Here is a 14130-nt window from a genome sequence, read left to right as displayed (position 1 = left end):
GCCAGAAGAAATCCAGAGATACTTGGGGGAAAGAATAGACAGTTGTATCCATTGGGATTCTTTCAATAACAAAAGTTAGAAAAACCCATTCCAACTGGCTTTAGTGATGAAAGGAACGTATTACCTTAGGAAGTGAGAAGCTAAGAGGTAATAATGGCTTCGGGTGAGACTTCATCCAGTGACTTGAACAATGCCACTCAAGGTGGAGGTGACGTTACCAAGAGAGAAGTATATGGAGGCTGAGCAGCAGAAACACCAGATGTCCACTATAGTAGCCTCCCACTGTAGAAATAGGAGCAGAGCTCTCCCCTTTTCTGCTGCAAGAACACACATGTCCCACTGGCTCTCGCCTGCTAGACACAACTAGATTGCAACTATTATTTCTACAAATCAAGGTCTCTTTAACTCTCAAATGGGGTAGATAGAATGCACACACTGATAGACTCAGGAAGATGCTGTGATTAATGTTCGTAGCCATGAGGCAGAATTGAGTCTGGCTTCTTGTGTCTCTGGAGTTGGGCAAGTACAGAACAGTTGCCCGGAAAGAGGAAGGACTCAATGGGATAATGTCTGGGTCATCCAGAGATTCCTACCTGGAGAAGAGCTCAGAAAGCATGGAGACCTTTTTATTCCCCAAAATGGCCTCTTCGAAAGGACACAGTTCTGCAAAGTTAATCTTTGCTGGCAAAGTCAGATGCAAATGAGCAGGTTAAGGTCCAGTCTGTCTTACAGAGTATCAGAAAAGGGCTAAATGACAGGCACACTATCAAAGTCCCAAATGTGAGCTGTATTCCATTAATGAGTTCTGTTTTATATTGCTGCACACAGACCTGCACGCCTCATTCAGTATCAGTCATCACTGAGCAGAACATCCTCAACCTCCATTTTCCTGCCTATGAGACAGTATAGCCTAGAGCCTTTCACTTGCCATTCACTTACTATTTTTCTGAGACAAGGTTTCCCTGTTGCCCAGGCTGGAGTGCAGTGGCATGATCACAGCTCACTGCAGGCTTAACCTCCTGGGCTCAAGTCATCCTCCAACTCAGCCTCCTGAGTAGCTGGAACTACAGACCTGCACCACCATACCCGGCTAATTTTTGTATAGATGGGGTCTCATCATGTTGCCTAGGCTAGTCTTGCATGCCAGGGCTCAAGCACCCTGCCTGCCTTGGCCTCCCAAAGGTGTGAGCAACTGTGCCTGGCCCATTCACTCATCTTTATACCCATCCCTCTTTATCCAAATTGACTTGGTTACTGCATTCAAATATCAGAATTCAGAGAGCAAGTTTGAGTTTTGAGGGATACAGTATTACCAAATCCATGTGTCCTTGAGTTTCAGAGAGTAAATGTGGGAGTTCAAATAGTGAGGGATTCATTTGAAAATGTATTTGAATCTAACTGGTCCCCAACAACAGACAGTGGGGTTGGGAGAGGGAGAGTGAGGATAGGAAGGAATGCCTGTACACTTACCATTGACTTCATGCCTGCCACGGGGCCACTAACAGCCCCAACCATTGTACTGTTGGAATTAATTTTTGTGTTTGGCTGATTACTGTCCACCTCATGCATTGTAAGGACAGAGATCTTGCCAGGACTGTTCTCACTGTATCTTCAAAGCCCAGTGCTGTGCCTGGAACATGGCAGGTGCTCAACACTTGTTGAGTAAATGATGAATGGATAATTGTAACACTTAGATGCAAAGTGCCCTAAGTAAGGTTCTTTCTCTGCCTCTTTGTTTTGAGGAAACAGATCACAGCAGCTAGGTGACAGCTGTCTTTGATCACCTCCACACCCCAAGAAAGCCTCCCAACTTAGAATGCTTCACGCAAGAGGAAGCTGAGGCAGTTCACAGCAAAGGATATCCTATAATACTGTAAACTGACAAAGCCCTCAACTGGCAGAGGACACTGCTGGCTTCCTCTGTTAAACTGATAGTTTCCCAACTGCTACTGGGTTGGCAAGTCAAACTTGCTCCATTTGTACACAGGGTTATGTATGTCAACTGGTTTTATGTGAGTTGCTCTGGCCTTGCGCATTAGATCACAAACACTGAAGACAGAGACTATACCTGCTCTTTAATATCTGCCTCTGCCCCTAGACTTTCATTCCAAGCACCCAGGCAAGCGAGTTGCAACATTTTTCACCTCTGCAGACCTGATGGATATGACACTCAACCAATTGAGAGGTTGGGAGGGTGGGGAGGAGTGGGCCATGTAGTTCACAGTTCAGACTCCCCGCCCCGGCCGCCCTCCCACGGTTCGGGTGTGGTGAGTCCCCCCGGCCTTGGAGGTAGGCACCACACGTGTGGTCACTCGGCAAAGGCCTGCCGTTCACCCTGCTGCTGCCCGCCCCCCACCACCACGACTCTTACAATTAATTCAGTGAGTTGCTAAAGTCACACTCCTTGAGACAGACCCACGAGGACTCATTTCCAGGATGTTTTTGGCTCCTTGACAACCTTTTCCGTTGTGGAAGCCAGTAAGTGGCATTTAAAGTCACAGAGATTTTGTTGTTTGAAAAAAAAAAAAAAAAAGATTCCACTGATTGAAGAGAAGGTGGAGTCTCTTAATGGCAGAAATGCCCACACCCCTGGGTCTCTCCCTTCCGTTATGTACCTCACTTTCTGGCCTAAGCTTCACTTAAGCTTTTTCTCTGGTGTCCCTATGATTTCCTAATGTGTCAGAAACTATGAAGTTGTCCATATTTGTCAGCTCATGACACATTCTCAAGTGAACGTGGAAGACAGTCTTGGAAAATGCATTCTAATAAAAAGCCTTCTCTTCCTTCATGTTGTACATGCACTGAAAGAAATTCACTAGCATTTTCTTTCACTCAAAATGCCCCACCCCTGGCTTAACGCTAAGAATAAGCCAAGTGGTTAAAATAAATAAATAAAAAGATGGCCAAGCATGGTGGCTCTGAAATCCCAGCACTTTGGGAGACTGAGGCAGGAGAATTGCTTGAGTCCAAGAGTTCGAGACCACCCTGGGCAACATAGTGAGACCCTGTTTCTACAATAAAAAACACAAAAATTAGCCAAGCATGATGGCACGTGTGTGTGCTCTCAGCTACTCAGGAGGCTGAGGTAGGAGATCACCTAAGCCCGGGGAAGTTGAGGCTGTAGTGAACTGTGACTGCACCACTGCACTACAGCCTAGGTGACAGAAATAAATAAATAAATAAAAATAAGTAAATAATAAAAAATAATAAATAAATGCCTCAAAAATAAATAAATAAAAATAAAATAAAAAGGTGGAGCTTAGAAATTATAAATCAATAATAAATAAATGCCTCAATAAATAAATAAAAATAAAAAATAAAAAGGTGGAGCTTAGAAATTAAAAGTCATTTCTACAGAGAAATGACTTTCACAGTGAGGAGTGATATGGGCTCATGTTCTTTCAAAAACAGGACTGCAGGGGACTAAGAGTAAGAGGAGGCAACTCAGTAACAGAGTAGGAAAAAGTCTCTGTGCACACTTACCGCCTCCATTTGAAAGGCAAAGCCCTCTCCCTGGGAGCAGGAGCTGGGGAGGGCCGCGGTGCTGGAGAAGTGGGGGCACCACTTTGTAAGTGTGCCCAGGCAGCTGATGGGCAAAAGGAAGGTGTTTGCCACACTCAGCCTTGTATTGTGTGGTTGAGGGCAGAAGGGCACGCACAGGGAGAGATCTCCTGAAATGAGTTACTGGAGAATGAAATCTCTTTTCCAAGGCCCAGTTCTCACTTGTCACATTTGTGGCTGGGAACACTTTCTTTCTTTCTTTTTTTTTTTTTTTGAGATGGAGTTTCACTCTTGTTGCCTAGGCTGGAGTGCAATGGCGCGATCTTGGCTCACTGCAACCTCCACCTCCCAGGTTCAAACAATTCTTCTACCTCAGCCTCCCAAGTAGCTGGGATTACAGGCACGCACTACCACGCCCAGCTAATTTTGTGTTTTTAGTAGAGATAGTGTTGGCCAGGCTGGTCTCAAACTCCTGACCTCAGGTGATCCACCCACCTCGGCCTCCCAAAGTGTTCGGATTACAGGCGTGAGGCACCGCGCCTGGCCTGGAAACACTTTCATACCATGTTAATTTCTAAGACGGGGGCTCAAGTTAAATTTAGGTTAAGGGTTTAGGATAAGTTAGCTAAGATAGCCCAGAACTTTCATAATATGACAGATCTCTAAAAATAAATGGCTCTTTTAAGGCAGCATGCCATCAAAAAAAAAGTACCTCTAATGGGATTCTAATTATTTAGGTTAAACTTTTCCTCATATTTTATTTTCACATGGAATCCTAAAAGGTTCACACCGATAAGGCAGAACATCTTAGGTTGTAGAAAATTATACATGGTATCTTTACTTGGAATATTAGCTGTGCCACTTATTAGCTGTGACCTTAGGCAAATTACTTCACTTATCTGGCCTGTTTCTTCGGCAGTAATAAAAAAAAACAGTACCTATCTCCTACAGTAGGTGTGAGGATTAACTGGGCTAATGAGAAATGCTCAGACACACAGTAGGTGCTCAATTAACGCAGGCTGCTACTATTTATCACTAAAAGGAAAGGCTTGGGACATTTTACCAGCAGTCACAAGTTTATCTGAAATGCAACAAAACCTGAAAGGGTGAATCAACTCCACTCTCCAGTGCCTGAAAGTTTCTTTTTGTTCTTTTGACAGAGCACTTATTTTCTTGATTTGAAAAGGCAAAAGCGACTCTGTTTTTGTACTTAATTAGGGGTAAATCACATTCAAGTATCAGACTGAATTAAGTGATACAACTTTCTCAAATGGATCACTTTAACTTCCTCTTCATTGAACAAGATAAATTTTATTAACACTCATAAATTTAAATATTTTGGATACTAGACCTTTATCAGTTAGATGATTTGCAAATATGTTTTCCCATTCTGTAGGTTGTTTTTTTTCACTTTCTTGAATAATCATAAATTTAGTTTTTGACAAAATCTTGCTTTTATAGAAATCTATACCATTAACTTAAGTAGCTGTTTTTGAAAAAATAAATACTGTTTAAATTTAGATATAACAGTATTCCTTATAAAAATTTATTTTATGGTTTTAAAAAATATTTAAATTATTGTATAAACATTTCTTTAAAAATATGGTCTGTAGAAAGAAAAGAGTAAAACCTAAGTTGTAAAGTGACAGTGATTTTTGGTTCCATCATTTTATTCACGTAATCGTGGAGGATCCATCTGATTCCGTGGGAAGCTGAGGGCTAGAGGCCGCCACTGTCACACTGCATTCTTTCTCATTTCACCCAAGAAGTCATAGGTCTGCTCTGAAACGTCAAAAGGTTCATGAACTCCGTCTGGTGACAGCAGAGCTTGGAGGGCGCCCTGGTTTTCTTGGTTTTGCTTAAGGAAGTCAGTGATAACTCTCCACCGTGCAGTCTCAGTCTCTTCTTCTGCCCACCTGAATGGGGGTAGGCGTGTGGAGTGGAGAAGTGGGAGCACGCAGTCATGGTAAACCAGGAGAAACGTGGACTTCAGGAACTCTTTGTCTCTCTGGGGAAACACCACCCCCACAAATAACATTGTTATTTTTAAAGTGTTAAATTCTGTGAACTCTATTAACTAAAAGCCACCTAAGAGGTAGGATGGAGGGTGCCATTAGTGCCTGGCAGGTATCGGCTCTGAGCCAGCTGCTCAGGCAGGACATGGCACTTCAGAAGTGGAAGTGAGCAGAGTTACACAGAGTACAGTGGAGCAGTTCTCCCTGAGAGCCTCTACGTGGCTCCATGACACCAGGGTGTCTCCTAAGCTCCATGGAGGGTGTCTCACACATTCTGTCAAGGTATTGCAGTCTAATTTTGGTGACACCAGTGTGGTTAGGGGTAAATATAACTAAAACAATGCCAAGTCAGCTGAACCTACTTACTGACAGCATATCAGAGGTAACTGTCATGTTATCTAAGATAATTGTAGCAGGTGTTCTGCATAGGATCCAGAGTTGTTGGCTTATTTCCAGCAATGCCTGGGATGGAGGTCGAGGGGTCCTTTGGTGAAGAGGATGTCAGACCCTTCCCAGATAAGAATGGTGCAGTATCAGCTGTACCCATGTCAAGCCCCGAGGCCCACAGGCCATGGTGGGAATCTCAGAGAGCACAGCAAGTTGAGGGCAGAGCTGTCCACAGGCAGCAGAGTCTACACAGAGATATCACCCATCCCACCACACATGTCCACATAAGGGCAATGTCTACAGGCCCAAGGCTGCTGTACTAGAATAGCACTAAGCCTGGCAGTTTTGGCAAAGTCACATGTATGTAGATGGTACTGATCAAATGGAGGCTGAAATAAGGATACAATGTATAAATTGTTTCCTAATTTTTAGGGTTTTCAGCTCATTTGTTACTTCATTTTCCTTGTAGATAATGAATACTTTAGATCAGGACTGGTAAAGTATGGACTGTGGGCCAAATGTGGACTCTCACCTCTTTTCATAAATAAAGTTTTATAGGAAAACTGTCACATTTGGTCATTTACATATTGTCTGTGGCTGCTTTTGTGTTACAACACCAGAGCTGAGTAGTGTGACAGAGACCATAAGACCTGAAAAGCCAAGAAGATTTTCCATCTAGCCCTTCCCATTTGCCAAATCCTGGATGAGAGCAGTCAAACCACTACTCACTGATTAAAGCAAGTTCGGATTGGTAATTACCATGATTTTATAGCAATGTAAGCAGGAGCAATGCATTGTTTTCAATATATGGTACAGCTCAGGCCATTTTTTTCCCCCTTCTCTTTGTGATACAGGCTTTGAGAGCTAGAGAAGTTTTTTAAAAATAAAAGAAATTTGATACACAACTGAGAGACTTTGGCTTAGAAACTTCCCCTTTATTTAAATAAAACTCAGTAATCTGAAATGGCTGTCTTGAACAAGTGTTCCTTCTCACATTAGCTAACGATCATGCGTGACCCTCTTAGAATGTGTTTTTGCAGCCATAATGAAACAGCTTCCCTGGTTAAGAGGGATTATGACTATGGCTACTTTTGCTAAAAAAGAGACATTATTAGAATAGGCAAGCAAACACCAGGTACTGCAAATATGAAGTTCAGTGTGGAAAATCATATTACCTTCTCTGATCTTTTTAATGTACTTTCTTTTTCAGCCCACGAACTCTAAAGAGCCAACAGAAATATTATGTTAGTCCAAGTAGTAACAAGTCCTTGCAACACTTATGCAAATTTACTCTGTAAATAAACCTATGGACAGGGTTAAAAATGCTGTACAGATTCTATACAAGCAAGAAGTGAATCTGTAATTAGGAATCTATTGCAAATGACCCAGCACCAGAATGACCAGGCAGATGTATCTGTGAAAAATGCCGTAGAAGCCCATGATAATTATAAATCAAAACTAACTTAAGAATAGAATCAGTGAAACACTAACACATCCATGAAAACTATACAACCACAGCACCTGAATAATAAAATAGTATTAAGCTTTCCAAGTAAGACAGTAATGAAAATAGAAAACACTGCCAAATACCAAACTTTTCTACAATTCTCTCTGTCATGATGACGACAATGGTCAGAATGAGACAGACTGAAGTACGATTTTGTAAGTAAATATTTCTAATCTGTCCACAAGGCTTCACAGAAATTTCCTCAAATAAATAAAAACCCCAGAGTTCAATTAGTCCCACAGAAGTATGAATTTAAGACTTTCACTGTGCCATTTCCTGGCAAACTGAACGCGTGGGTGGAATATGACCAGTCTCACGGCTGCCTGTTCCAGGGTCTGGGTTCTGCGCATGTCAGTAGATATCCTCCTGTTGGCACCTGATATCATGAGTAACCTGAAAGCATCAGACCTTTCTCAGCAGGGAGGCCCTGGGATGAATATAACATATGGCACCAATAAAGAGATTCTCCATAAAATAAATGATGCATTGATAGAGCGTTTCTCAGCAGGAGATAACAGACTATGCCACTCATGAGAACATTTTGGAATGTTCATACCTATTACCACGTGAGGGGACTATGGTCCTCCACCCTATTAACTGCTGTGCTATGGGTCCTTAGGAGTTTGAAGAGGACCCTTACAGAACCAGAGTGTTTTACTAAACAGGCCAAGTGCCATTCTTCTTATTATTAAAATGTCATCCACAAACTGAACTGTGCTAGGTAAGTAAACTCTAGGAGGCTCACACGCTGTACATTTTAAATTTTATTCAGTTGGTGCAAAAGTAATTGTGGTTTTTGCTACTACTTTTATGGCAAAAACCACAGTTCTCTTGCACCAACCTAATAATATGGTTTAACGTGAGTATCACTTAGCAAATGTAGACTTCGTGTCTGGTAAAATTTGTCTATTTTTGTTAGTCACATGTCAGTGTCCCACCTTATTTTTCATTCAGCCACCAGCAAATAGTAGGATGTTTCACTTAGAGTAACTCACTTGGGAATAGCAAAGGTGCTAAAGGTCACTATTACCTCACCAAGATCCACTTCCTTTCTTCCGGAACAAAAAGAAGACTATACCTCCTTTGAAGTTAAATGGACCGTGGGACTGGTTTTGGCCAATGCAATGTGAGCAGAAGTGGCCCAGGCCCCTTTGAAGCAAAGGCAGTGAAAGCCCAAGAACAATTCTCCATTCTCCCTCTTCTGCAGGGAAACTGGCAACAGAGGCAGCTACTTGTTCCAGACGGTGCTGTGAGACAGTGGAGGCTCCACCAGCCTGTACCCTTGGGTGACTGTGGAGCAGCATCTTCCACTGATCCATGCTGGATACATACCATGGGTAAGAAATAAACCTGTGCTAACCACCACAGCACAGCCAAGCTTCTCCTAAGTAATACACTATGCCACGGAGAGAAGAAGGCTCATGAGCGTAGAAACAACCACCACTTTCTTTTTTAAAATTATCATTACACAAATAATTCAATGTGAAAAAATTAAGAAAATGTAGATAAAATAATCCAGGATCCAGAGATATTCACCAATACCTCTCTGGAATATATTCTTCCAGATCTTTTCACAGGCAGGTATATAAATGTATATATATTTATACTTATTATGGCTCAAATGGGGTCTTTTTGCTAAATAACATATGTGCACAACTTTACCCTCATGCTTTCAAGCAGCCCGTGGCACATTCTGGGTGCACCCAGAGCTGACCCGCAGGGACAGCCCCGGCTGGGTCATGGCTGAGCTCCATGGCCGGCCAGGTCACTGCACATCTCCAAGCTGTCTGCTCATCAGGGAAATGCAGATTTTAGACTAGATTAGGGATCCTAAGTTTCCTCCTAAGAACAAGGTGCAGATTCCTGTTACACACCTAGGGAAATATTCCTGTGGCCAGCACAGTGCCTTATATTAATACATAGTAGGCTCCTGTGGAATCTTTGTTGAAGAATCAGTGTATATATGTTCTGTGTAATGAATAATTATTATGATACTAGTGACTTTATAGGAGAAGAAAGAGAAATTCTGCATTATCTAGCTATAGTGCCAGACGAACTTATCTAAAATTACAGGAGATCATATGTACCATGAACATTTTCTTAAACATCTCTGTTGAAAATGTCATTATTACTATTGACACCCCCCAACCCAGCCAAGCTAGCATATGAATTGGTTTCAAAGTCTAATAAGAATCTTTGTAGATGACTGAGTCCTCCTTCTGTTTCTGCTGTCAGGTGCATATGGCCTAGTTTTTATCAGCAGGAGTCACCCCCTAATATGCTCACCTCCCTCCTGCACATGTTCTGCCTCTTTGCACTTGGCAGAGTTTGCCTAAAGAAGAAACCTTCCTGGGTTACCCACCACCTACCACCGCCCTCAGCCCCACACCGAGACTCAGGCTTACCTTGCCCATCTACCAACCACTCCCTTACTTGCATCTGACATGCCAAGCTGGACTGTCAGCTCTATTCCTTCCTGCCTCAAACGTCCGCTCATGCTAACCCTTCTACCTGCAACGTCTTCACCCCCATCTCAGCAGGTCAAAATCCTCTTGGCCCTGGCCTTTATTAGGCTCTCTCATGCAGGACCTCTCTAATGAAACAGAATTTGGATCCTTCTTTGCTGCCTTCTTTAAATCTTCAAGGTCCTGGGTTATACCTCCCCCATGGCACTTGTGATGTTACCTGTGTATCTGCCTTGCACGCATGCAGCTCTTCTACTTATTGACCCTGATGTATTAGGCTAAACCATATGAAACTGCCACTTAGGCCAAAAATGGCTGAAAATTGGAGATTTCATATGATTTAACGTAATACTCAACAGTTATTTCAGACAGCAAACAGCACACATGGAATTAAAGATGATGTGCATGCCCTGATTCTCCCCTGGAAATTCAATTGATTTATCTTACAGACCATTTTGGATTTTTGCTCTTAGGACACAATCAGTGGCCATCCTAAGTCAAGGAGAAAATGGGCAAAGATTGCAATAGTGTACATAGCAGGCACTCCACCTGCTCCCTGGGTCAGGGAAGGCAGCCCTTGGGAATTTATGCTAAGATGGGAAAGATGAGGACTGAGTTACCTAGAAAATGGATAGGGATTGGGAGACATCATCCTAGTAACAAAAAAAAAGGGCCTAGACCAGATGACAGAATTCATTAACACAGAGTGTGTAACTGCTTCCATAAGCCAGCAGGTTTCCATTGCAATGCATGCTACCCACCCTGAGAGCATCCATCACATCAGGCTGCTCCAAGAGCATGGGGAAGGTGGCCAGCATGGGATGGCTAATTAAATCTGAAATGCAAAACAACGGAAAGAATTTTATGCAAACTTCACTCAATGGATTTTATTGCAATAGACACAAAAATATTCAGATGAAAATTATTGTGCCAAATGATTTGTTGATAACACATTCTACACACTTTGACTTCTAGGAGAGCTCAAAGCTGTCCCTTCAACCTTCATTTGCCCCTATACCCATATCCTGGTGAGTTCCTGTAGCAAATTAATGGAGCTTTTAGAGTAAGGGCAAGGAGGCTCTGAACAGAATAAGACTAGAAAATTTTGTTCTGTGTTTTTCTTCAACTTCTCTTTCTTCCTTATGGCTGTGGCATGGTAAAAGGAATCTTCCCCTTACAGGTAGCCCTGCTCTTGGGAGACTGAGCAGAAACTAGGAAGCATTGGGGGGAAAGGAGGCAGAGGGCCTGCTGCTCAGGTCTGATTCCAGGCCACCAGTGCTCAGGGAAGGACCCAAACTTGTGTCTGGAGCCAGCAGACAGTGGTAGGTGAAACTGGAAGAATTAGGAATTGAGGATTCTGGCCATATGACCAAACACAGTGGGGGAGAATATTGACATTTCACAATAGATAACAGCACATGAAAAATCTGTGCAAAGAAGCACATCAGGAAAGACATGTCTTAGTCTGTTTGCACTGCTGTAGTGGAATACCTGAGACTGGGTAACATAAACAAAATAAAATTATTTCTCCAAGTTCTAGAGGCTGGGAAATCCAAGATCAAGGTAATGGCATTTAGTGTCTGGTAAGGGCCTTCTTACAACATCCTCCAGAGGGGAGGAACACTGTGCCATCATGTGGCTGAAGGCAAAAGGGTGAGACAAATTCCCTTGTCAAGCCCTTCTGTAAGAGTCTCTAATCCCATTCATAAGGCAACAGCCCTCATGGCCTAATCACCACTCAAAGGCCCCACTTTTCAATACCATTACATTGGTAACATATGAATTTTAGGTGGGACACACTGAAACCATAGCAGACACTTTTGAAATGGCAAGGGCAAGGTATTCTGTAATCTGGTGTCCTCAGTAGAGAAAAATTCATTCTTTAGATATTATTAGGATATTTTATTCTAATGATTAAACTCAAATGAAGTCAACAATTCTGAGTAAACTTCTTACCTATTGGGAAAACTAACAAGCCTTATCCTCTTTAAGAGGTCACATCATTCAGGAAGTTTCTCAAGAGTCATGAAAATGAATTCAAAGGCAATGGTGATTAAAAGGCTTACCCGTCCTCCCCCTTAGAGTTATAATGATTCCTTGAGAACTTTCTGCGCTTCTCTGCCTTTGAGTTCCACTTCTACCTATCTATCCAGGTGATAAGTCCCTAGGAGAGGACTCCTGCCTATGAATGTTATTTGTCCACAAGTGCTAAGCCTCTCACTCACTCTGCTCCATCCATACTGGCCTGCCTCAATTTCAAGCCCTCCAACACATGCATGTCTTCTTTCCTTGGGTCTTCAGACATGCTGGCCCCTCTACCCAGAAAGAATCCTTCCCCACACACTTCCCTCATAGGTCTAATTCCTCTCTCACATCTTTTGTTAAATATTACTCACTCAAAGAAGCCTTTCCTTACCCTACACATTAATCAAGTCTTCCCAGTGCATGTTCTCGTTGTGTATTTTCCTTCACAGCACTTATTTCAAAAGGGTGGAAAGGATTATTCATGAAATTATGTGTTTGAGGCCTGGGACGCCTATGCCTGTCTCATTCATCACTGGGCCTAGCATAATATCTGGCACATACCAGGTACTCAGTACATATCTGGTTACTGATTTATTGAACTGAAAGAAGAGCCAATAAAATTAAACTGCTTTTCTTTTTGAAGGCAATTACTATAACACATGCATTTATCTTTGCAGGTTCAATCATGTATGGTGACTCATTGATTTTTAAACTTATTTTTTAACATTTTACTTGGTAAAAATTTCAAACGTACAAAAAAGTTGCAAGAATAAAGACAGTACATAGGACACCCAAATACTCCATATCTGGATTCACCAATTTAAACTAATCCATTTGATACTTATACTTCATGCACTAAGAACCAGCTATTTTGGTTGATTTTGGTTTCTCTTCAAAATGATTATGTGCATACCAAACACATGGGAAAAAACAGATTACTCAGAGACATTAAGGGAAAATATGACTATATCTGACTCTTGGGATCTCAAAACTCTAGAATTTGAAATGTGAAAATACATATGTTTGAAAGAACTGAATATGTGTTGAGTTCACAAAGCTCAATGCTTTGGATCTGAAGATGTCCCATAAGTAATGTATTAACATCAATGCTGTTCTAAATATTTTATTCCAAAAGTCACAACCAGAAACAGAAGATACAAGATGGTATAGGTTACCTTTACTCAGAGTATGAAGCATTACTGCACATAAGGAAGTGGCAAAGCCCACTTACCAGTACTTTGCAAGCTCATCCTGTCTTTCAGGAGCACATCTCCAAGAATTTGTCGATAAAATATCAACAAGTGAATAGAACACATATTTCCAATTAATGTTTCTGGCAGTAGACTATTAAAGAAGAAAAAAATGTATTCATTAGACAATCCCCTACAATCCAACTTATAATGTTTTGATGTATATTACTTTAATAAACAGTCCCAAATTTTGCTTCATTACTGGAACACATTTTTAACTATTTAAAGAAAAATTTCTACTACAAGTAGGCCACATTAAATTTCAGATAACTTTTTATATTTGTTTACACTTTCGAGTCTCAACCCTGTGTTGCCATTTTTATGCTTCCATGTTAGCATATATACCTATGTTAAATGTCAAATAAAAAAGGGAAGCCACTAATTATGTTTTGGAAAGAAGGGGACTAGTCAGCTACAAGCTTTAACAAAGGCATGTGGCTGCCATGCCTGATTTGGTGAATGCAGAAGAAATAATTCAGGCTGTTCACAGTACTGGGTGGAACATGGGAGGGTGTGACAGACCTGGAATAAGTCCTGACTTTGTCACTTCTTAGCTATGTGACTTTAAATTAATTAATTCATCTCCTTGTGCTTTGGTTTCCTCATTTATTGGATACCAATAGTAATACTTGCATTTCAGAAGGTTACTAAAAGGATTAAAATGAAGTAAGTGTGGGCTGGGCATGGTGGCTCACACCTGTAATCCTAACACTTTGGGAGGCCGAGACAGGTGAATCACTTGAGGTCAGGAGTTTGAGACCAGCCTGGCCAACATGGTGAAACCATATCTCTGCTGAAAATACAAAAATTAGCCAGGTGTGGTGGCGGGCACCTGTAATCCCAGCTACTCAGAGGCCAAGGCAGAAGAATCCCTTGAGCCTGGGCGGTGGATGTTGCCATGAGCCGAGATTGTGCCACTGCACTCCAACCTGGGTGACACAGCAAGACTCTGTCTCAAAACAAAACAACAACAACAAATG

General features: G+C 41.9%; 1 protein-coding gene across 10 annotated transcripts in view; it reads right to left on the bottom strand.

Annotated features, from left to right (window-relative positions):
- Positions 1-5136: 5136 nt before the first annotated feature.
- NPHP1 (nephrocystin 1) overlaps positions 5137-14130 on the bottom strand; it is an 81280-nt gene continuing 72286 nt past the window's right edge. For 6 of the 10 annotated variants that reach the window (XM_003309183.4, XM_009443083.5, XM_054678154.2 and 3 more), the window contains 4 exons: positions 13132-13244; positions 10637-10710; positions 7079-7123; positions 5137-5509 (listed from right to left, as the gene is read on the bottom strand). In XM_003309183.4, coding sequence (XP_003309231.2) covers positions 5237-5509; positions 7079-7123; positions 10637-10710; positions 13132-13244 — 505 coding nt within the window. In that variant the 3' untranslated portion in view covers positions 5137-5236. Of the gene's footprint in view, positions 5510-6555; positions 6768-7078; positions 7124-10636; positions 10711-13131; positions 13245-14130 lie in introns of those variants that run through there. The other 4 variants (XM_003949878.6, XM_054678157.2, XM_009443085.5 and 1 more) reach the window with 2 other exon arrangements.

This window comes from Pan troglodytes, chromosome 12 (assembly GCF_028858775.2).
Source record: "Pan troglodytes isolate AG18354 chromosome 12, NHGRI_mPanTro3-v2.0_pri, whole genome shotgun sequence".
Classification (NCBI taxonomy): Eukaryota; Metazoa; Chordata; class Mammalia; order Primates; family Hominidae; genus Pan; species Pan troglodytes.
The sequence above is the reverse complement of the archived record's forward strand: the minus strand, read 5'-3'. Positions and strand labels throughout refer to the sequence as shown.